At 41.7% G+C, this 24,286-nt stretch overlaps 1 protein-coding gene across 5 annotated transcripts in view; it reads left to right on the top strand.

Annotated features, from left to right (window-relative positions):
- RYR2 (ryanodine receptor 2) overlaps positions 1-21,197 on the top strand; it is a 572,172-nt gene extending 550,975 nt beyond the window's left edge. For all 5 annotated transcript variants that reach the window (XM_033099500.1, XM_033099502.1, XM_033099501.1 and 2 more), the window contains 9 exons: positions 695-828; positions 4,311-4,371; positions 5,647-5,793; positions 8,344-8,478; positions 15,422-15,578; positions 16,918-16,982; positions 19,094-19,194; positions 20,116-20,167; positions 21,082-21,197. In XM_033099500.1, coding sequence (XP_032955391.1) covers positions 695-828; positions 4,311-4,371; positions 5,647-5,793; positions 8,344-8,478; positions 15,422-15,578; positions 16,918-16,982; positions 19,094-19,194; positions 20,116-20,167; positions 21,082-21,177 — 948 coding nt within the window. In that variant the 3' untranslated portion in view covers positions 21,178-21,197. The remainder of the gene's footprint in view (positions 1-694; positions 829-4,310; positions 4,372-5,646; positions 5,794-8,343; positions 8,479-15,421; positions 15,579-16,917; positions 16,983-19,093; positions 19,195-20,115; positions 20,168-21,081) is intronic.
- Positions 21,198-24,286: the final 3,089 nt, after the last annotated feature.

The raw sequence follows: 24,286 nt of genomic DNA, 5'->3' as shown, positions 1-24,286 counted from the left end.
TATAAGAGCAATATGAGGTGTGATAAAAAAAATACGGTAAATGTTTAAATTTAAAAAATGTATTACAGTAAAAGACACATTGCCATGAATCCCCCTCAAAATACACCCCCTCTCTTTGAACACACTTATCCCATCCTTCTTGCCACTTTCTGAAGCAGTTCTGGAAGTCCTCTTTCGTCAGTGTCTTTACTTCATCCTCCATCATGACAATGCTCTATGTCACACATCGCTTCTGGTATATGGCAGTTCCTGTCAAATAAAAACCTTAGTGTGTCCGCATCCACCTTATTCACTGGATCTGACATAGTGTGTCTTCTGACTCTTCATCAAAGTCAAAACGACCACGAAAGAAAAACACTTTTTATCGATTCAGGACATTGAGGCAGCCACACAGTGCAACTAAAGACACTGACGAAAGAGGACTTCCAGAACTGCTTCAGACAGTGGCAAGAATGATGGGATAAGTGTGTTTGAAGCGAGGGGGAGAATTTTGAGGAGGATTAATGGCAATGTGTCTTTTACTGGAATACATTTTTTTTATTTAAATATTCACTGTATTTTGTGATCACACCCCATATGTATTAAGGATAAAATAATCAGATGTTTGTACGGACAGACACACATGAGGCTACTTAATGGTTGAGGCCAGTAAAATGGTTGAGGCTAATAAAATGCTATTTTTTCTGCCCCCTAGGTTATGGATAAATATGGAGAGTTCTATGGCCGGGACAGAATCAGCGAGTTACTTGGCATGGACAAAGCCGCTCTGGACTTCAGCGACGCCCGGGAGAAGAAGAAGCCAAAGAAAGACAGCTCCCTGTCGGCCGTGTGAGTGTCACCTGTGCTCTGTCCTGTGGGTCTCGGTGGTTGAAAGGAGAAAACATTAGAACAGCCTGAACTTGCAGGTGCCTGGGTTTCCGTTCCTTCAATATCAGGGGAATAGGGAGCCGAGAGAAACAGGGTGCACAGAAGGCCTACTGTGACTCCTCTGGGTCTTCTGAGCTGTGGAATGACTGAATTTTTTTTCTATTGATTTTTGGAGGTGACTTTTTCATTATTTACATAAAGCATATATATATATATATATATATATATATATATATATATATATATGTGCTCTTTATTTAATTTGCCTTTTCTATCCTTAAATGTCAGTTAAGTCAAACATATGCAAAAGTACAATGCATGACTATGATTTCTGATGCTTTTTGTTTGAAAAGAAGTTAGTTTTCTTAAGTTTGAAAAAGGGAACTATGTAGCCTTTTAATAGAAATTTTCAAAATTCATATCCTTTAATTATGATTATTGGATTTTATTTAACTAGAAAAGACTTTATAGGTCAGAAATACTATGCTGCTGTATTGTTATTTGTAATGTTTATTCCATGTAATGGAATGATATGCTATAACTAAAGAATGTAAACCTGTTGAACTGAATTCACCTAAAATTGAATTTCACACACACATGCATACAGACACACACACACACACACACACACACACACACACATGTATAATGTGAGTGTATATATATATACATATACAGATATATCTTTATAGATATATCTATTTTGTGAATTTAACCAACTGCAATTCTGGAATGAATCACGGTATATATGCTGTTAAATATATAATTTCTTATTGTAACCACTTAGCAATTTTAGAAGAATCTAATAGTTACCTTCCCTTAAAATTACATCAACCTTTCTCATCTGTGTATTTATTGTCTCAGTCAGTTAGGGATCAGTGATTGTTTTTGAAAGCATAGATTTCTAACATTCTATAAAACAATGTTATTTTGTCTTAGGTACATATTTTAGCTTTAAAAATGCTGAGCACCCAGTTGAAAAGTAGTTACATAAGCAGACATATGACGGAAACTTTGACTTTAGATGCAAAATATTTCTTGGATGCTTTAAGAAAACACATGTGTACTTAAAGACTGTGTCACTGTGTATAAGATGAAGCAGGTGACAGTCCTCGGGGAACTAAGGCCCGTTCCTTAGGACGTTATCTAAGGACTGTGGTGTGAGTGGGCGGAGCTTCCTACCCATGTGTTCCGGTCCCTGATGAGCAATGTGGAATGAAATAATTTTACTGAATTATGCATTTTCCATGGTCATATTTGTGACTCTAGAAAATAAGTTGGAAAGAAATCAAAGGAAATTTTAGACTTTTTTCCTACTATGAACAACTAGTTTTAAATTAGTGGAATTTCTTACTGTTTTACATAGTAAATGTTTGTAACTTTGACCCCTAGCAAAGTACCCAGAAATTAATGTGGGGGGTTTACTAATACCTTTAAATATGGATAATAAAAGTAGACGCATAAAGTTCTAGTAAATGATATACATTAGTAGGAAAAATATTTACATGTATTTAATACAGTGTCCCTGTATGAGAAAGATCGGGTTTCAAAAGATTATCTGGTTTCTATATGAATATTATCCCAATCTGAACAATTGAATGAGGCAGATTTATGTATCTATTTCTGCATGAATTTATTTATCAATCAAATATATAGGACTTGGTATGTGCACATTTAAATGGGTGGCCAGCTTGCCTCCGGGGAATAGAATGGCTACCAGCAGCCAGAAAGCAGACATGCTTTGTCACTTGTGTCTTCATGGAGTAAGAGGGAAACTCATATCTCAAAACTACCTACCCAACTCCTCAGCTTCTGGCTTACAGCTCCTCCCTGAGCCCCACCCTGTGGCCCGGGGAGACCCTGCCCTGATTGGCCCAGGGCAGCTAAGGCCCATCCGGGGGTGTGGTCAGCCCCACCCAAACAGTATCACTGCACTAGAGAGAGGAAACACTACTTACTGATTTTAATAACAAACTCGTCACCCTAATGTATGATAGGCATGGACAGTAACTAATCGTAAGGCTAATTGTTTTTTTTAACAAAGCAAAAAACTACCATGGAAATTCAGACTTCCTGATGTAAAGCCTTATTTTCTTTTATTAGGTTGGTGCAAAAGTAATTGCGGTTTAAAAGATCAAAAATAACTGCAAAAACCGCAATTACTTTCCCACCAACCAATAATTTGCTTTCATGGAAAATAATCATGTTCACTTGCAAATTGCCCGATTATTTGTTTCTTATGATATTTTTCATTTAAATAAAAATTATTCTTATATTGAATCCCATTGTAAATATCCATGAACTTTTAAAAAAAATATTCTTTAATAATAAAATGAATTGTAGCCCAAAAGCGACTTAGTTTTTTTACAATAAAAAAAAAAAAATCCTAGGCTACGGTAAATCAAACCTTAACTGTTTGGGAAATTCTCCTAAGAAGTCAGCTTTGATTAGCAACTGCTTATCTTAGCACTTATAATTTAAGATTAGCCTAGCTAAAAGAAATGACTACAGAAGTAATTAAAGACTAAAACAGTAAGTCTAGAGAAGGCCTTTTGAAAATAATACTAATATTGTATTATAGTTTATTATATCCTATTCTGTTATATCAATTTCCTGGGATATTGGAAAGGCTGACAAAGTTATAATTTCTAGCTCATAAATCAGTGGCAAGTTCTAAAAAAATGAAAATTAAATGGTATGTTTTAATCTACGTGCATTTTAATCTGCAAAGATCATGACTATTTATGTTAAGATTTATTGTGAGATGAAGTTCTGGGCATTGAGGAGTTCACAGACTAGTGAGAGAGGCAGAAAGACACACATACATCTGGAGCTAAGGAACGGTGTGGGGACAGCAGTAAAGGGAGGGGTCTACAAAGTGCTATGGAGGCAGGGAAAGGATAGATTCCTTCTTGGGTACAGAAGGTGAGGTTTCTGAAAACAAAAGGAAACAAAAACAAAATGAAAAAGCCCTTTCACTGGCAAAATCAGTAGTTGTAAAATCACTGTGGAAGTTTATGCAAATTTTTATTAGTTGAAATAAAAATTATTCTGTTGGAATGCAGTCACCACTGTATAATGTAAATTAGTGAGGAAACTGGCTGCCCAGATGGTGGTGAATTTAGTACAGTTCCCAGGAATAATTGTCACATTCAAAGTGAGCTGAGCTCATATGTAATGGAGGAGAATAAAAGTGAAAAAGAAAGGACTTTTCTTAAATAATAGAAGACGAAGGTGGTGATGTTTAGTTTTGTTTGTTTTCCAAGATCCCTCGGAAAAAGCCTCACAAAATTCTGGGATGCATGGTCCCAGATGCATGCTCTCGGCTCTGCCCCAGCATCTGGGCTAGAACGAATCTCCCGGGATGGTGCCAGGCTTACCCCTGGGAAGTGACTGCAGCAGGCTCTGGAAGCTGTACAAACGTTTCTCCTTTGTCTTTCCAGCCTGAACTCCATCGATGTCAAGTATCAGATGTGGAAACTCGGAGTTGTTTTCACTGACAACGTAAGGGGCTTCGCTTCTGCGTAGCAGCTGTCTCACTGGCTGGGTGTCAGGCTACTGCAGGCAGAGCGGTGGTCACTTAAGAGAGTTACTCAAACGTGCGTTCATTTCATCAGAACAGAGCTGGGAAGGACCCACGGAAATATGTGATGAATCAGCCCACCTCTTGTTCCATTTATTTCGATAGCTGAAAGATTAAAATGAAAATATGTGTACATAAGAAAAGAAACTGAGATGCAATCAGTGGGTATTTTCATTTAGGTTTCAGTTGGGCAATGGCATATACATCAACATTTTGTAGATGTTAAAAAGAATATTCTAAATACATACAAAATTAAAAACATTCATTGTGATAAATTTTAGTTTCCCCCAAATTAAATACATTATTGTATTCTTCTTGATTGATTCTTCTTTTACCCAAGAGCTTAAGGGCCTATGAAATAAACATAGGGCTTAAGTATATATCCAAATATAATGAAGAATATTATCTGTTACTAAAAGCCACTCGCTGCCAGGGCAGACCATGACATTTGACTGTCCTGGCTTACTCAATAGCTTCACATTTTTGATTCTTAGAATTTTCAGTTTAAATAATTGTTACTACCGATGGTTTTATGTTCCCATTTTCTGGCTCTGGTAAGTTGCTAAATAATTGTTACTACCGATTGTTTTATGTTCCCATTTGTTGGCTCTGGTGAGTTGCTAGAGAAAATCATGAGGCTTGGCCAAACAGGTCAGCTATGAATTTCTGCTGTGGGATCTCACCTGTCCCCTGCTGGCTGCTGCCTGGTTCCCACCCACCTTATACCCCAGGAATAGGATCAGACCCTCAGGTCATCCTCTGCCCTGCCTCTGTGCTTCTCCTCCCTGCACAGCTCATTTTGTCCCCAAATCTCGCTGTCATTGTAGCATTGACTTAGAATGGACATGAGTTCCATTCTCTTAAAGACTTCTGACACCCACAAAGTCTCCTGCCTCTACCCCCACGTCACCCAGCCATGGGCCCAGAACTCTCCTAAGAGCATAAAACCGAGTCTTATAAGTATGTTCTAGAACTGTCACCTGTTAATAACGTGTCTTGCTGCTAATTTCTTCTCTAACAATGGAAGCAACTCACCTGAATAAAAAGGAGGCCTGATCATATCATTCGAATTCTATGTTTATAATCTAAGAAGATAAAGTAAATGGGGTGATTCTAACAGAATGGAAGCAGAGGAGCTCATGACAGTCATCACGTGTTCTGTTTTCTGACATGCTTTTCCTGGTTCGTCCCCACAGTCCTTCCTCTACCTTGCCTGGTACATGACTATGTCCATTCTCGGGCACTATAACAACTTCTTTTTCGCTGCTCACCTTCTTGACATTGCCATGGGCTTCAAGACGTTGAGAACCATCTTGTCATCAGTGACTCACAATGGCAAACAGGTAAGAATTTACCTTTTTCTCCTCCTACAAACACTGAAAAGGCAACAAACCCATAGACCAACAAATATAAAGCCAGATCTCAGATGACAATATACAGGTTTAAAGATTTTTTTGAACGGAGGATCTGCACTTTTTTTCTTATAAAACATGAGGATTAGTAGTTTGAGAGGCCCCTAGACCTGCATTCAAGTCTGTGTGACTTGGATAACTGATAATGTTTTCAGATCTCTTCTCCCCTTTTTTTTAAAAATGAATACAGTAAGAGGACCTACTTTATAGAGTTTTTGTGAACATGGAGGATTTAGCACAGGCCCTGCACATTCAGCACTCGGGAGAGCACTTGTCATTTTTGTCCCAATACGTTGTTTGCTCTACGTGACACTGTGAGGACTCAAATGTGTTGCTGTGTCCTGACACACTCGTGTTAGTAAGAAACATGAGGTGCCATATTCCTAATTTAACGTAATATTTCAAAACTGGATTATTCATGGGACCTTTTCTCCACTTTTAAATTGGACAAAAAGAATAATAATATTTCATACTTGACAAGGTCATACTTAACTTGGAGGAAAACTGGCTGAATTCCAGATAATCAATTTGTGTTTTAATGGAACCCAAGTGCAATGTTAAAACTTTTATTATTAATAAACGTACTTGAGAAGCATGTATTTATCGATTCATTCTCTATTTATCAAGTGTCCACTGGGAGGTGACACATGCTATGTTAGTTACTTAGATTAACTGAGCCCTTCTTTCCCAGAGTCTTATAATCCAGTATATTTTTCAATCAGTGCCCCTCCAAAAATCTTGAATTGTGTCCACAGTAAATTCTCACTATCATGATCTTTAGTTTTCTAAATTTCAGCACTGTTCTTATATTTGTCATTTTAGTGTCTGAATCTGAGTATGATGTGTGGCCTGTCAGTGACAAAAAGTATACAATGCTGATTCATCAGTCATTCAGTAAATTGGTTTGAGATCCTAATATATTTAGAGAACTGAGATGCTGAATCTATTGTGTGTTTCACACAGAAGATCTGGCGATACTTTTAATTAATTTCTAAACTTTTTTTGTGATTATTCCTTTACTTTTGAAGTATCAGTTTTTCATTTGCAGAAATATGTAGAACTTAATAGTCCTTATAAGTAAACATGTAGAAATTTACACTTAATTTATAGAAGTGGCTTTGCACTTAATTTATAGAGTGAATTAAGCCCTCTGTTGATATAACATGTTTTCTCGGGATAATTATAAAGTGGTCTGTAAAAGACTTAGTATATACTGATGCCATCAAGAGTAAAGGGTTGTGTTGTTATCGAGGGAAGTGACATAAAAAATAGTGTATTTAGAATTCTTGTGATATAACCAGAAAAATATTCTCACCCACTAGGTGAAAGTCACGTTTTTAACATATACATATTCTCTAAAGGTATAGTTTGGAATTAAAAAAAGAATACATAGAGCTAAAAGAATACCTTTTAAAATGTAACATTTGAAAAAAATTGGCCTTCAAATAGTGATGGTTATCACCTATTAAAGTGTCTTTCACTTTATATTAACAACGCACAACTTCTCAGTTTTATTTTAAAATGTTTACATTGCATATTATTAACAGTTGTGTATACCCAGATGTTAAAAGCAATGCAGATTCTTACTTAGTTTTAAGATGCGATTACAACCTATCTGATTATTATAACAAAAATGATATAATTAAAAAAAAATTTTTTGTTTTTCATTAAAATATAGCTAACATACAGTATTATATTAGTTTCAAGGTACATCATAGTTATTCAACATTTATATACCTAAGAAGTGATCGCCATGATAAGTCCAGCAACCACCTGACACCATACCATGCTATCACAGTATTATTTATTATATTCCCTGTGCTGTACGTTACATCCCTATGACTTGTTTATTTTATACTTGGAAATTTGGGCCTCTTATTCCCCTTCAACTTTTTCCCCATTTTTAAAATTTTTCAATTATAGTTGACATTCAATATTATTTTATATTAGTTTGAGGTGTACAATAGAGGTTAGACATTTATATAATTTACAAAATTAATCCCCCTGACTAGTCTAGTACCCACCTGGCACTATACATAGTTATTACCATCAAAATAAGATAGCTTTAATTAGGAATGTAAATAATTTAAAGGGAATAGACCTTATAAAAAGACCATAATGCAGTATCTAGTACCAAATATTTAAAAGATAGAAAAATGAACATTTTTAGCTGCTTGTTAATATTATTAATATGAATTGGATGTGAAATTAAATCAAATGGTATTTATATTGCAGCTGTGGTATGCACTCATTAGCCAATTAAGTAGTCAAGTTTTGCCTAAAGTAGTCTGACAACTTGACAAAATGAAGAGAATATGAAAACAGATTTCCCCCCGGGTGGTAAGAAAGGTATATGAGGTATGGATCCCGTTAGCTTCGTGTCAGTAAATCCAGGTTTGTACTCACAGAGTGCTCCCCTCGCACACTGATGTCACATGACTCATATTTCTAATACATGTTCAATGTCACATTGCTTTCCAGCTGGTATTAACCGTTGGCTTATTAGCTGTTGTTGTATACCTATATACTGTCGTGGCATTCAACTTTTTCCGAAAATTCTACAATAAAAGTGAAGACGGTGATACGCCAGATATGAAATGTGATGATATGCTAACGGTGAGTTCATACACTTTCCTGCCAACTTTGCACACCTGTGGCACCAACGTGGACCTGAGTGGAATTCCTGAGTAAAGTAGGGATAGCTGGAAGGATTCATGTGAACCCCAACCTGTCGTTCACATGTTCCAGGGCAGCAGGGAAAATTATTTCCCTGGGGAACATTTTGAAGCCTTAGTTATTTATTTGCCTTAGTGATTTTAAGTGAAATTAAGTCCAAAATGTATCTCTTAATAGAATTGTTAGTTTGTGCTTTTATATTGAATATCTGGCTTAAATTACCTGCCTAGTCGAGGTTTTGAAATCAGTATATGTTAAAGCTTTCATGTTGTTTTATCACTGTTCTCTAACCTGCCTCTCTGATACAGGTAAATCAAAAATGACCATACCTGAGATCTTAGATAGAGAAGGGAAATTAGATCAAGTCTGTATCTCCAGCTGGAAGGATGACTCCTTCACTGAGCTCCAACTTGAGATGCCTACATAATTGGGGTCGGTGGTAAAGTAACTAAATGAGACATCATTTAAACTAAAATTACTCTAGAAAAAATAGATGTCCCAAAAGAGTAACGAGAACTATTAATACTGTAAAGACTAGTAATTAAGACAGTTTTTGTACTAGAGAATGACAAATCAATGGGACAGATTAGAGTCTAGAAATAGATTCAGATGCACATGGAAATTAAAAATATGATAAAAGTGGCTTTTGAAATCATGGAATGAAAAATAATGCAATGAATGGTATTGGTGCCATGGGCACACCACTTGGGGAAAATAGCTAAAAATGGATATCAACGTTGTTTCTTTAAATCAAAATAAATTCTGCATGGAACAAATATTTCAATGCAAAAAAAAATACAATAAAAATAAAAGTGAGAACAGAATTTGATGTTTGAACTAATAACAATAATAACCATTTTTAGATGGGGAGAGGTATTTCTGAGCATGACATAAAACCTTAGGATCCATGAAAGTATAAAAACTTACATTCTAAAGAAACAACTATAAGCAGAGTCTTAAAGACGAATGACCAACAGGGAAAAAAATATTCAACACTCTAACAGAGGGCCAATATTCTTAATTTACAGAATACTTGTCACATCAGTAAGAAGAAATAAATGAGCAAATAGAAAAATGAGGAAATTGTATGTCTAGACAATTCACAGTAAATAAATGCAGTCAGCTTATAAATAGGGAAGAATATTTAGCGTCTATCATAATTAGAGAAATGCAAATCAAAACAATCAGTTGCCACCTTTTACCTGTCAGGTTTGCAAAATATTAAAGTCTGTTAATGCCCAGAGTTGTTGAATTGATGGAAAACCTGGCACTTTTCATGAACACTTGTCGGGAATTTAATGCAATTTTAGAGAAATTTTGCAATACCTATCAAATTTTTAAGTATACTCACACTTTGGTCTGTGAGTTCCACTGCTAGTAGTTGACCTAAACGTTTGTTCCGTAACCGGCCTCTGTATGTTCAAAGAGAAGAGCTGCTATCACAAAATGAAATGATCTAAATTATCATCAATAGAGTGCTGATTGATGAATGAATCATGATAAATCTATATGATGGAAATGTACGTCACTGTTTAAAAATAAGACAAATCTATACCTGTTGCTAAGGAAGGACATACAAGTTACACTTCAGTGGGGGGGAAAAAGCAAGACCCTGAAGACTGTTGTGATAGAATCCTAATTGTGTAAGACTACACTCACACTCCAACGTGCTAGAATGTATATATTAGATATGCTAGAATTGCATACAGCTTTTCTGGAAGGAAACATAGGAAACTGTTAACAAGGGTTCCTACAGGGAGTAGGACCACAGATCAAGGAGAGAAAAAAACTTGTGCACTAAGAGACTGGTCACTAGTAGTGACTGCCACCAGGGTCACTAACATGTGACACTTACCACCCCTTCTGCGTCCCCACGTCCCCACTGGGTCCAGGCCGTGGAAGGAGGAGACTTTAGAGACCCTCCATCTTCCTCCTGTGAGCTGCCTTTATATCCACCTTCTGTCTATCCCGTGACGCTGAAGACGTGGGGTAGCAGCTGCCCAAGCTCAGGGAACGGAGCAGAGACTGGGGGCGGCAACGGGGCACGAAGGAGAGTCAGTAAGTACTGACCTCAGGCCGTTTGCCTACAGTGACTCTGGGGAGATCAGTTTCCCTTCGAGGAGAAACATCTGATGATTCTAAATCTCAAAATCCATCGGCCTCGGGTCAGAAAGCTGCACTGAGGTCGCGCCATCCCAGAGGGTGTGGTGCTCAGGGACTTCCTCAGGACTGGTGGGAATAGGGGTGACGTCAGGTGGTGGTAGTCGGTGGCCTGTGTTAGATGCTGGGGACAGTATGTCACCTGAGACCCTTCTACTACCACAGGAAGACCCCTGCAGCGTCCTGGTCTCTTCTGCACATCAGGAGTCACATCTGACCCTGTTCACATGGTGCTAATAGCATCACAGATGTCCACATGGGACTCTTGTTCCTGTGTGAATTCCCGCTGCTTTTGTTCATTTGAAGAAGCTGTGCATTATTTGGACAAGAGGTTGGCTAGGGAGACGGCCACCGTCACCTGGTTGATTTTACCCGATGACATGGGAGGTGGGGAGAGAAGGTAGAGAGTTTATCTCACGCTAGGAGGAGGAAAGAAGGCGTCTTGGTGTTTCCACCTGTGGGCTCGGGACTGAACGAGGCCTGGATTTTGTTCAGTATGAGGAGTTTCTGTCCTAGTGGGTGAGAGTGCCCCCGCCCAGCTCTGTGTGGGTGTTGACATCTCTCCGTCATAGGAAATGGTCTGTGCAGCCTTTGGCTGGGTGAGGCTGGAGGCATCGTCCACGCACAGCTTCGTTGCTGCTTTCTTTCAAGAGAAAAGTCAAAAGTCCTCACTGCTGACCATCGCCAGACCAGATAGGCCCATCTAGCTGATTGTCCACAAAACTCCCACTTCAGAGACCACACCACCTGGACGAACCTTACAGTATTAGGTCTAAACACCTGTTCAGTTTGCCTCTTATCAATACTTGTGCAGCAAGAGTTTGAAACGCCAACCACGTTTAAAATGTCACCAATCATGTACTGTCACGTTCATGAAGTTAGAGGCTGCTATAAGCAAGCGGCCAGCAGGACAGCAGCGTGCTGCTGTGCAGTGGCACCTGTAATTGAATTCAGTTCTGCAGAGAGAATCCTTGCTTTGTGCTGGTCTCCCTCGCATTCCCTTTCACAGGGTGAAGTCCAGTGTTCTCACAGAGACGGGGTTTCCTCCCGCGCCTCACCTTGGATCCACATCACCCTGAGTTTCTGTGGCCTGTTGTTTCAGGTTGTTTCTTGGGGTCTGAAGGGACTGTGCAGGTTTTCGCAGGGACATGATGCACCCTGCAGTGCTCCAGAACTTACAGCAGGTGACGCTATGGCTATGGCTGTGCAGACCTGGCGATTCATATTTGCATTTCTTTCTTTTTCTTGCTCTCTCTCTCTCTCTCTCTCTCTTTCTCTCTCTCTCTCTCTCATTTACTTGCTTATTTAGGATCTTGGGGTTTTGAGCCTAGGAATCTAATTAAACCATCAGTATCCTGATGGAATTTGAAGCTCTTCTGCAAGAATTTAGGAGGAGAAAGTGAAAAATGATCTAAAGTTCTGAAGTCCAGGACAAAAGCTGATTGTAGCTAGAGACCAGGCAGCCTGACTCAGAATCTATAAGGGGTGGGCGGGGGCATACATCTCAAAAGGAGGGTTCTCCAAGGCAAACAAATGAGAAACAAAAACTCATAGACACAGACAATAGTGGTTACCAGAGGGTAAGGGGGTGAGAGGGGTGGTAGATGAGGGTAAAGGGGATCAAATATATGGTGATGGAGGGAGAACTGACTCTGGGTGGTGAACACACAATGGGATTTATAGATGATGTAATACAGAATTGTACACCTGAAATCTGTGTAACTTTACTAACAATTGTCACCCCAATAAACTTTAATTTTAAAAAAAAGGAGAGGTTCTTACCCTGAGATGCACAGAGAAATCACCAGGGCAGCTATTACACATCCACCCCAGGCCCCCGGAACCAGAAACTGCAGGGAAGGGATCAAGACATGTGTATTCTGGAAAAAGCTTTCCAGGTGGTTGAGAGAGAGAGAGTACATTCCTCGGGAGGTAAGCTGTTTAGGTAATTGTTCTAAATCACTGATTTTATCCTACCTTCCCAACAAGTGACCTGTCTTTCTACTTCATCCTTTCTCAATCTCTCTGTCTCTTTACCTCTGGCTCTCCTTTTTTTTTTGCTGACATAAAGCTCTTACAAGGATCTTCACCAATACACTGAAGTTGGTCCCCCTTGAGTTTCCTAAGGATGAAGCCCTTTCGGAGGTGGACAGGGGAGGGGCATAGAATAAGTACACCTTGAGAATTAACTGTCTGTTCCCAATTTTTGTAACACGAGCCACCTTCTTTTCCAATTACCCGGATTTTTTGAACAGGGTATATCTTTTGTCCTGGAGAATTACTCCTTTCCATTTGCCAACTCTTATTATCCAGGTTGAAGCAGATTCTATAAAAAGGAAGGTGGATGAAAGCATTTCCATTTTCGGGAGCAGAATGATCATCTGACAGCTGAGAGCCCGGCGGCCATGTTAGTGGGTGTCACCCTGCCGCACACTGAACCCAGGGTGCCTCTCTGCTGGTTCTGGGGACAGCCTGGGCGTGGACGGAGGGTCAGCGTGGGAAAATCAGTATCAAAATCCCACAGGTGTACTGTGCATTTTGCTCTTTTAACATTTGGTATTTTATTGAGTCCCGATAATCAATCCACAAGACTCTACCTATTTTTGCATCATCACCATCAGTTTGTTATTGAAATATGGTGGAATCCCTTTCTCAAAACTCTTAGGGTGGTCACAGAATGAAGGTGAGCAGGAGATGGGGATACTGCCAGAAAGGCGAGATAGCTGACCAGGGAACTGAAAAGATGAGGCATTTGCTTTGGTCACTTAGTCTCATCCTTGGTCTCCGACTCTCCATGTCTACAAACTAACAGCGAATCATTCTCTTGAGGATGGACTCACATTAACCGGCTCCTAAGAGTTGGATGTATGAGTTGGAATACCACCATCCTGCTCATGCAACAAGTCAATACATTCTCATCCCTATAGAGGAACTCTGTGTGGGAAGCAGACTACAACCCAAAAAGTCCTGGTCAGCAGGAATTAGCAGGAGGAACCAGCTGGATGGTCTTAGTCCTGTAAGTGTCAAACAAGCAGGGCCTGGACTGGGAACTATGGTGACACTGCTGGCCCACCATGGGTGTTAGTGTGGGCACCTGAGGGCCAGACTTCGACATGGAGAGGTGCCAGACCAGAGCCAGGTAGATTGTCCAAATGGAGTCCCTTGCTCCAAGACGGGGATCACAAGCAAAGCAGAGTACGGTGAGGCCAGAAAGGATGGCCTCTGTTAGTTCATTGAGTAGAGGGCACAGCTGCAGAAGTGATGCTGTCAACTTCCTGTGGTCACTGTTAGGTACATACGAGCACAGCTTTGGAGAAAAACATATAATCCCAATATGTCCTTAATAAGAAATGCATATGGCAGAAACAATGACAGCAGTATGCCCGAGAATACGTGAAAACAAGGTCTCCTCTTCCCAGAGATCCACTGTTAACCCTTTCAAGCACTGTTTTAGACACACTAAGAAATGAATGCCATATCCCAAGGGGTTTTTTAAAGTGGCTGCCTTCAAACGTTTACTTCCAGAGACTGGTTCAGTAGCTGGCCCCGGAATCTGAACGTTCACGTTTTCAGGAGACCCGGCGCCTAGTCAGGTTCGCCCCGTCGGTCTCATCGGCTGTTTCTGAAGGGCTTTCTGGCCCCTGTGCAGGAGACCGTGACCCAGCAGAGCAGCTGTGGAGGGGCAGGGCACAGCGGCCTCGCGATGCTCCTGGGTCATTGTGTGCCAGACGGACAAGCCTCTTTGCTGAGTGACACAATGTGTAGTTAATTCTGCTCATTCCATTCCAGGCATCGGACCCAGGGAACTTTTTATATTCTGCATCTATCAATACATTAGCTGTTGAACTGTGAGTGTGTGGGTGTCTGTCACTTTGCTGCCTGTTCTTTGCCAGCACTTGGTGCTTTTTAAGGTGATCTGAGAATTTGAGATGTATGCGTTGAGGCTGTGAGGTCTCCATGAGAACAGCTGGCCTCGCACGTCTTTTCACTCTTCATTCACAGGACAGAACCCACAACAAAGAATCATTGGGCCCCAAATGTGAACCGTGCTGGGGTGGAGGGGCCCTGCCCCAAAGCTTGTCCTTTTCCAAAGTGGGCACTTGTGCTCTATTTATTGTGGGATGCTTTAATGTTTCCGGGTTTAAACAGTGAGCTGCAGTGCCCTCCCTGTCTCTTCCCTGTGTCTTTCTTCTTTATTCTAGATATTAGAGTAGAAAAATATTTCAGCGTCATATTCACATAAGTGAGGAGAGTGTGAGTGTTTAGTGTGTCTTTTTCTACCTTAATTTTTAAGACTCCATTGCGTTATACATTGGGCATTTACTTCCCCATTCCTAGGTCTGTGATTCTAAAAAAAAAAAAAAAGAAAGAAAATATGAGCAATGCAATTCAATACAGATTTGTGGATCTTAATGAGATCTTAACGGGTTACGTATGCCAGATGCTGGTGAGGCGTTTTTTTCATTTTCTGCGAGGTGTGACAGAGGTGCTGAGAGAGTGTGCAGGGTAGCATTTATTAACCGACCAGACTGTGAGGGCTGAGTCTGCATGACAATGACAGATGCTGAAACAAAAGCAGGCTGCAGAGCAAGCAGAGAATCTCACAGTCCCCACAGTAAGGACTGGGAGCTGGAGAGAGAGCCTGAGGCCGTGGAATGGAAATGGGAGCATTCCTCCGGGAAGTGATGGTAGGAAGTGACGACGTCTCTCTCTCTCTCCCCAGTGCTACATGTTCCACATGTATGTTGGGGTTCGTGCCGGAGGGGGCATTGGGGATGAAATTGAAGATCCCGCCGGCGACGAATATGAGATCTATCGTATCATCTTTGACATCACTTTCTTCTTCTTTGTAATTGTCATCCTCTTGGCCATCATACAAGGTAAGGATGGAGAGTTTGAGCCATGCCGTGTTCCCCTGACCTTGAAGGGAGGGTAAGAGTGTCAAGTGTTTTCTGGAAAAGCTGGGGAGAAGTTTCCCTTTCAGCCTTTCTTCATTTGAAATCTGTGAAGGGGAAAACACAGAAGCATGGCCTTCTTGGGGTCTAGGGGAAGATGGATACAGGTCCCTTTGGCCTCCTTTCACATAACACAATGGAAAGAGCACTTACCTGGCTTTGGTTCCCAGCCCTGCCACTGACGAGCCTTTACAACTCCGGGTGGGTGAGCTGTTTAACTATTTGGGTCTATCAAATGGAGATTGATTAAATCTTGGAGCCATAGGCTTGTTGAAAAGTTAAAAAAAATGATGCACATTTAATGAGCCCTGTGAGATTGTGGTGGTGGTCACATTTGAAGAAAATGAGCAGTAATGCGTCTAAGTCTCTTGGCCCAAAGGCACAGGTGGAAAGTGTGAGGGCTGGAACGACACCCCCAGGTCTGGACCCTGAGCCCTCACTTACAACCATGGTTCCACACTGACCCGTTAGTTCTTCCTTTCGCCCGTGGTACTGTGGAGTGTGGTGCTTTTCTCCCTCAGAAAAATCACTCATGTTATCTTCTTCTGCTTACGCATTTCTCCTGGCTTAAATGTCAATAAATGTGATATTATCTCCAAGTTCTACAGGCATAAATGGTACTGTTTTCAGTACAGTAGTACATGAACAGGCTTAAAGGATTCATGATCCATTTTTTTATGTCTATTGAGGATAACGGTAATGTGTTTCATAAGAGGGCAAAGTCATTAAGACATTTGGAAGAAAACGTGCAGCCAGCCAGTCCCAGGAGAGAAGCAGCTGTTAAGTTCTGGCTGCCGCAACAGACAGTGTCATGGAAAGTTTATGAGGAACTTGTGGAAGAATGATTGGAGGCACATTCCTCACAGTTAATACAGTAATGTTGGATTTCCAGCATTAGTGCAGGAAACTCTTAGTGGACTTTTCTGTACTATACAACCGTGCATCTTGGTCGCTCTTTCTTGGTATGGTCGCTATTTCTTGGTATCCATACCAAGTTAACCGAAGGTTTTTCCTGCTCTGTCACCTCATTGTTAGCCCCATTTCAGGGAGTGTAGACCCTATAACTGCACATATTCCTACCCCCAAAGAGAGAACGCCACGGCTCTGTAGGATCATCAAGTGCGCGCTCACTTTTCCCACATTCTGCGCATTTCCCAGGCTGGCCGCACATTTTCCCTTCCCTGGAAGGATTAGCCAGGGGTTATGAACTTAATTATGATTCTCTGGTTGATAAAGATTAAATTGCATCTTTACTTAACACTAGGTTTAATTATTGATGCTTTTGGCGAACTGAGAGACCAACAGGAGCAAGTCAAAGAAGACATGGAGGTCAGTCTCTCTGTTTCTTTCTCAGCTTTTTTGTTCTTTACTGAACACATTTTCCTCATTCTCTTTATCAAGGAATCCTGAATGTGGGAAGAAGGGGAAAAGGACTCAAGGTGTGGCTTCCTCGGCCTGTTTTACATTTTAGCAATTCACAAAATTGAGCAGCGCTTGAGGCTGGATCTGTGGGGGCCCTGGGTCCATGCAAACAGTCATATGGCACCATGCACCCATCAGGGAGCAGAAGGCTGTCCATTCAAAATGGGGGGTTCACTGACAAATAAACAGGTGAAGTAAACTGTGAAGTAAACAGGGGGTTCACTGACAAAGTAAACAGGTGAATACAGAGAAGCATGGATGCCCTCATGGGAGGAAACCCTGAGTGCTGGGGCCTCCGAGGCTGGTGTCTCGATTCCTCTTGGATAATCAGGGAAGTTCCTAAAAGAAGGGATCCCAAGCTGAGGCCTGGAGATTGCGGAGGTTTGGGTCTGAGAGAGAGCGCAGGACTATGTAGGTAACCTCCCTTACTGCCATCCCCACCATCCCTACCATCCCCACCATCCACACCATCCCGACTGTCCCCACCATCCCCACTGTCTCCACCATCCCCACCGCTCCCACCTTCTCTACCATCTCCACCGTGTACATCTCCAGGGACACCGTTCGTGTTAGAATCTATGAGAATGTCACCACCTGAGGTTTATATACCAAGACTCGGGATTTAGGGAATTTGCTATGCAGATTTGTTCTTGGAAGCATAAGTGGTTCAGGATGAAGCATTACATCCTAGTGATGGGGCTGGAGAGAGTGAAGGCCTGTGTGAGGCCAGCTCAGTCAGGGCCTAAGAACTCATCTGAAAAATTTGCAGTGGAACTTATGGGCTGTGGGCAAGAAATGGGTTTAAGCAGGTGAATAAGGTGATCAGACTTACATATTAAAGGTAACAGAGGTCTAAAATATGGGGAGTAAACTAGGAACTGGCAAGACCAGGGGTGGAGAAGCACCCATCGGCATTCTCTAGGTCGGTTGGCCAAATGCAGAGGACAAAGAGTTTGGAACAAGCAGGAGTAAGCCCCAGGTTTCTAGCATGAGCCACCAGAGGATGGTTGCGTGGTGACACACAGAGGACCTGAGAGGTGACCCAGGGGAAGAGCAGGTGCCTGGGTGGAACTGGTAGGTGTGAACCTGGTTAGTTAGGAGACACTGAGTGGTGTGAAGACCTGGTGGCTGAATGTGTTGTCAGGTACAGAGCAGTAAGGCAGAAAGAATTTTACAGACTGTCTTAATCATCTTTACTCTAGGCCCTAGAAGCTAAGACATCATAGACATGCCACCAGTGGTATTAAATAAACAGCTTCTGATTTGCAAGGAAGATGAGCAGCTGGAGCCTGACAAAGTCAACAGTCCTTGAATTCATTTGAGTTGATACATGTGAAGTTCTAATAATAAAGGGAGGGCCTGCTTCCTCTCGGGTTCCGTGGAGCCAGCCTGCACATGGCAGGACCGAAGTACTGCCTACAGGCTGTGGAGCGAGGCATGGCGGGACGAGGACAGCAGAAAGAGCAGGCACGTGGTTCCTAGAGTTGGAAGTTATCCCCGTATGTGTCCTTCAGTAACTTGTGTACCTGGCATAGTGCCTGGCACAAACCAGCCCCCCGAATGCCTTGCGGCTTGGTGTTGGCTTGGTCCTCTCATAGGAGGTCATCTGTACCTTTCCCCGTTGGTCATCACACTTGGTCCATGTGGGAGCCAAGTTTGCATTTTCAGTGGTGGACGCATTCAATCCTGCCTAGATAACTTTCCTCAATGTCACAGATAAGCATGTTCACGAAGCCTGGGCCTTCTCACTAAGGCTGGAGAAAATAAGGCCAGTATGTTACTTTTCAGCCGGCAGTATCCGTGCTCTTCTTTCTGCACCTGTTACTTCTTGCTGCCGGCATCTATGTCGCTTAAACCTATAGCGAGATAGAGTGTGGCAACAGGGAAATTGGCACGCGCTCGGCACACCCTTCCATCGTGATCTTTTAAAATAATGAGTAAATGCAGCTGCCCCTGAGTGTTCTCCTTTGGTTCTGCTTTCTGCACTCTGACATTTTAATATTCTTTTTGTCTTCTAGACCAAGTGCTTCATCTGTGGGATAGGCAATGATTACTTCGACACGGTGCCCCATGGCTTTGAAACGCACACCTTGCAGGAACACAACCTGGCCAATTACCTGTGAGTGTGCCTTTCGGCCCCTCCCCACACCGGCAGCCTCACCTCGCAGGCTGGAGAACAGGAGAAAGATGACCTCCTTTTCTTTGTCTGACTGAGCTCAGGCTCCACATACCCCTGAGAGAAAGACCCACAGCAAGGGGTTCCCTTTCCCTCAGGAGCAGGTGGATTTAGGAAGTGCAGCTGATTTCTTCTAGAACGTGACACAGAAGGTGGAGAGGATGCGCAGAATGCGAGATGAGCCGCTCAGGGAGACAGGGAGCCTTGCGGCGTATCTGGCTTCATGTCTGGTTTCGTTAGGAATCCTCCAGCTGCTTCCAAGAGATGTGGGACCCTCCATTCTTCTTTTTTGAGGACCCACAAATCTCTTAGGGACTATTGGAAATGCAGTTAAAAATTGCTTCTTTTTTATATACATGGAAATTTGGTGTTACTTTGGAGTAGCCAAACTGCAGTTTGGTAAAATATTATTTTTGGTTAGTTTTTGACCCAGTTTTAGTATCAAGCAGAGGAGATGCACTGGAGAACCCCACACACACACCAAAAAAGGTGGGCCTTGGAATTCACAGCTGTGTGACGCTAGCATGTTATTCAACGTTTTTAACCCTTGGTTTCTCAAATGGGAATCGTGATTCCTGCCCCTGAGTAAATACAGACGCTGCTGCAGGTGGGGCCTGGCATGGACCCAGCACAGAGTCGCTCCCAGAAGGTGTAACTTGATCTGTGCACCCATTTTAGCTCCTTTGGAAAAATATTTTAAAAGAAGGTTTAGCTCTTGGTCCTATGGCATGCAGTGCCCTACAGTTTTGACCCATTCCTGACTCTGGCACCAGCGGGGACAGTTAGCCCGCAGTCAGCCCAGAGCGTCCGTTTACTCTGGGATTCCCACACGGTCGGTCCTGATGACTCTCTCTGTCTCTGTAGGTTTTTTCTGATGTATCTCATCAACAAAGATGAAACAGAGCACACAGGACAGGTAGGTAAACAGTGACCATCTCCTGAGAGAAATGATGGGAAGAGAATTCCTGCATGTCAGAACAACATGTGTGTATTCCACACATGAAGATGTGGAATTACTTTTAGATACCATGTTTCCCCGAAAATAAGACCTAGCCAGACAATAAGCTCTAATGCGCCTATTGGAGCAAAAATTAATATAAGACCAGGTCTTATTTAAAATAAAATATAATATAATGTAATATAATACTGGGTCTTATATTAATTTTTGCTCCAAAAGGCGCATTAGAGCTGATTGTCCAGCTAGGTCTTATTTTCGGGGAAACATGGTATTAGCCATTGTATCTTAATATAAAATTTCTGTTATCCTGGATGAGTGTGCAAAGATTACCTTTGTAGAAAAGTAAATGTTCACATAAAAAGTAAACTCTTATTAGCTGAATATGCTGAGTCGGGCATTTGATCATTAGCATGTCCTTGATTCCATAATCAGGTAGCAGTTGATTTCAAATAACTTCAACCCACAGTACTATGGTCAGCTAAAAATAATTGCGTCTTAAATGTCTAAGGTTTTTCTTAGGCTACTTGAAATTCTCTCTTCACAAAATTTACTTCCAATTGTTAATGGTTTGAATTTAAAGAATACAATTAACGATAATATTTTTTAAAGAACCCTCAAAAACGCATACCACAGTGTTATGGTCAGGATGAAGAGTGATTATTTGTGAGTTTATTACTAGAAATAAGGGAGGTCTGACATAGTTAGGAACTATCTGAATGAATTTGGGCTTCTCCTATAACATCTATGTATATGTGTAATTATACAATTATGCGTATGTGATGTATATAACAGTAAATGTTTCTTTGATTTTGTGGGGACCCACAGATGTTGGGGAAAGACATGATGTTGATACATTTCCTTTACTTTTACAGGAATCTTATGTCTGGAAGATGTATCAAGAAAGATGCTGGGAGTTTTTCCCAGCAGGGGACTGTTTCCGGAAACAGTATGAAGACCAGCTAAATTAACTCAGACCCAGATCACCTCTGAAAACCCAAACATTCTCTCTCTCTCTCTCTCTCTCTCTCTCTCTCTCTCTCTCTCTCTCTCTCTCTCTCTCTCTCCCTCTGTAACCTTCTCTGTCTCTCTGACTCTCTGACTCTGTCTCTCTCTGTCTCTCGCAAACATCCTGCTGATATTGTGACTTGCCAGCGTTACATGCTTTCTGGGAGCAGTGAAGCTCTGTTTCTGAGGATTTGACTGTGCTTTCCCCCCACCTTGTGTATTTTCTTTGAGAATAAAGACTGACGAATAATCTAAACTCATACACAGACAACATAGGAACTCTGGAAAGAAAGCCATTCTGGACACCCGATCATAATACAGACAGATGTCCTTCGGAGACGCCTGGAGTCCCCTGATTGATGGGACATTCACAGAGAAGCGGCAGACACACCCATCGGCCTCTTCATTTCTCTACCCGGGAAGGAACTATGAGGGTCCCAGAGCACTGCAGCACTTCACAGATTGCGTGGACACCAGTGACGAAGGGAAATAGTGCCTTACTATATGTGGGTTGAACTATGCAGAAGATACGTGCATGAAAACACATCTTTATTTTCTTTACATCGACTATTTTTTTTCCTTAGGTTGGTTTTGTGAGGTTTTTTTGTTTTTTTTCCCCCTTCTTTTTCTTTGGTGGGGGAGGGTAAGAAAAGCAGTTTGTGCACTTTTTTAAAAGACGGGTAGCCTGTCTCAGGACCAGGGGCTCTTCTCATCCGCTGAACTCACACACGCGCTCCCCATCTGCTCCTGCCCTTGTTTCAGTCATGCTCCAATGCAACCTTGCAACTTTATGAAATCTTTCTATAAAAACAAGACTGCAAAAAAACACACTTTCAAAAGAAACAACTCACTGCATGTTCTTATGCAAGTTTAAATGAACAGAGAAAACCTTCAGTTGCAAGTTGATCCACACGAGAGAAGGTCCACGAGGATTATCTTCAGAGTACAAAGTGCCGTGGACTGAACGTCTAGCCGGAGCCAGTGTCATACACCAACAACGTGTTGCATTATGAACTTGACACTTGACATCGTCGTGGGTTTTTCTCTTTCTTTCGGCCACCTGTGACCATCTGTTGGTTAAGGACTTCTTGTTGGGCCATTTTTTAATATCAAAGCTGAAGCAATATCCATTCAGGGACTTCATCAGTTGCATTGGGGAAAACACGGATGATCAGATCAGTCACTCCATTCTGAGTCCTTGTCAATGTAATGCTAATCTTTACAAATAAAAAGGCAGATTCAGAATGGAAGCAAGGTCATTTTGCAAACATTGGAGCTCTTTTATTACAAGTCTGCTTGTTAATTTTAGAATTGTAAAACTGCTCTGATTAAACTATTTAACTTTCTCATCCTCTCCTGTCTCCATTTCACTTAAAAGGGGGATGCACCATAAAACGTTGAGCATTTCACGTGTTGGATGGACAGGACCATCCAACACTGTCCGAGCCATCAACACCCTCAGACTTCCTTGTACCTAAGCAAGTTGGCTGAGTTTATGATTGTGGAATATCACAGTTAGCAGGCATTTTGAACCACCTACTGCACCCTGTCATTTCCCTGTTTTGGGGTCATCCAGGTTTCTTGAAAACCACGAATGACAGAAAAATCAAATTGTTCCATTTTTACACAGCTCTCATTTTAGAAAGCTCAGGGCAAATTCATTTCCCCGTAGCAACAGGGGTCTGTCTTCTGAGATAACAGGAAAGAGAAGTGTACACCGTGAGCCGGGCACTAACCACTCATTGCTGCTTGACATTTGTTCTGTGCAAGGGCTGTGCTGGGTGTCACCTGTCATTCTTCAGCTTATCAGCACAACATCAGCACTGGAGTACCTAGATTTTGCATTGGGCTTTAGTATCATGTTTTACTATGTGTGCTGCCAAAGTGAGCAGGCTTCGTATCATTTTTGTGGGGGAGAAAGAAGCAGTTCAGCCTCCCCTGGCATTTCTGAACCTACTCAAGGAGGTGATCTTATATTCTGAGGAGTCTGAATAAAATAAATCAGGTCAGCTTCCTAAAACATCAAAGAGCATGTCCCCCTTTGCCAGGAAACACTGCAGAGGAAGTGTACAGTGGAGAGGAATAAATAATTTTTTAGGACATAACATCTGATAGATTCGAGTCTTCACTGTATAATGCCAAAGTCAGAGTTGACAGGAAACAACAGTACAGGTGACAGGTGAGTGAAGAAATTCCCAGTGGTCCCCTGGATTTTGCAGACTCTTGTAGACTCTCCTGATTGACTGCTCTTGGCTTTCGAGCCTTGGGAGGTAACAGGATGCTCAGGGAAAAAGAGAGGGGAAGAGGCAGAATTGGGGAAAGGGAGCGCCTCTCGCAGTGAACTTGGGGCATCAGTGTTGGAGGAAGAGTGAGGGAGCAGAGCTGGTCATTCTAAAACCCACCCACTGCCTGTCCTCACCATTTGGTGACAATCAGAGCAGGACATCTCATTGTTCTCAAGGCCTCACAGGGAAGAAGGGCTTCTCTTTATGGGTATTACTAACTCTCCTCCAAAATCTCACATGAATCTCAAACACACTCTGGCTCTCTACTTCTCTGATTAAACTCAGGGCTGCCTGACTCAAACTCAAGAAATGTAATCCCTTAAAAACTTTGTATTAGACGAATAGTCAAACATTCTCAGCAGATATTATAATGTCTCCATATTTCTGTTTCAACACTTAACAGACATTTTTCTGCCATTCTTAGGCCATCTTTTCCCTTCCCCCACACCCGCCCCAGAAACATCTCTTGATCCTACTCCATGAAATAGTTAGAATCTTGCCGTTAAAGTTCACGTTCTCCAAATACACGAAATGGCACTCCCTTCTTGGTCTGAAGGTCATTATTTTTCATGTGCAGGAGGAGGTTTGTTCTGAACTCTACAAAAAGTTAAAAGTCATATTGTAATGCAAGTGCTTTCTGCCTTATTGTAAAAGCGTATCTGAAAATTACACATTTTGTCACTATCTTGGTTTACTAGGGGAGTGTTCCTATTTCTTATGCACCAGCTTTCTGGATGAATTGACCAATATGGCCCCCATTGCTGGAAAGGTCTTCGGGTGGTCATCA

Source organism: Rhinolophus ferrumequinum, chromosome 27, assembly GCF_004115265.2.
Source record: "Rhinolophus ferrumequinum isolate MPI-CBG mRhiFer1 chromosome 27, mRhiFer1_v1.p, whole genome shotgun sequence".
In the NCBI taxonomy this organism is placed as follows: Eukaryota; Metazoa; Chordata; class Mammalia; order Chiroptera; family Rhinolophidae; genus Rhinolophus; species Rhinolophus ferrumequinum.
This window is presented reverse-complemented; position numbering and strand designations above follow the sequence as displayed.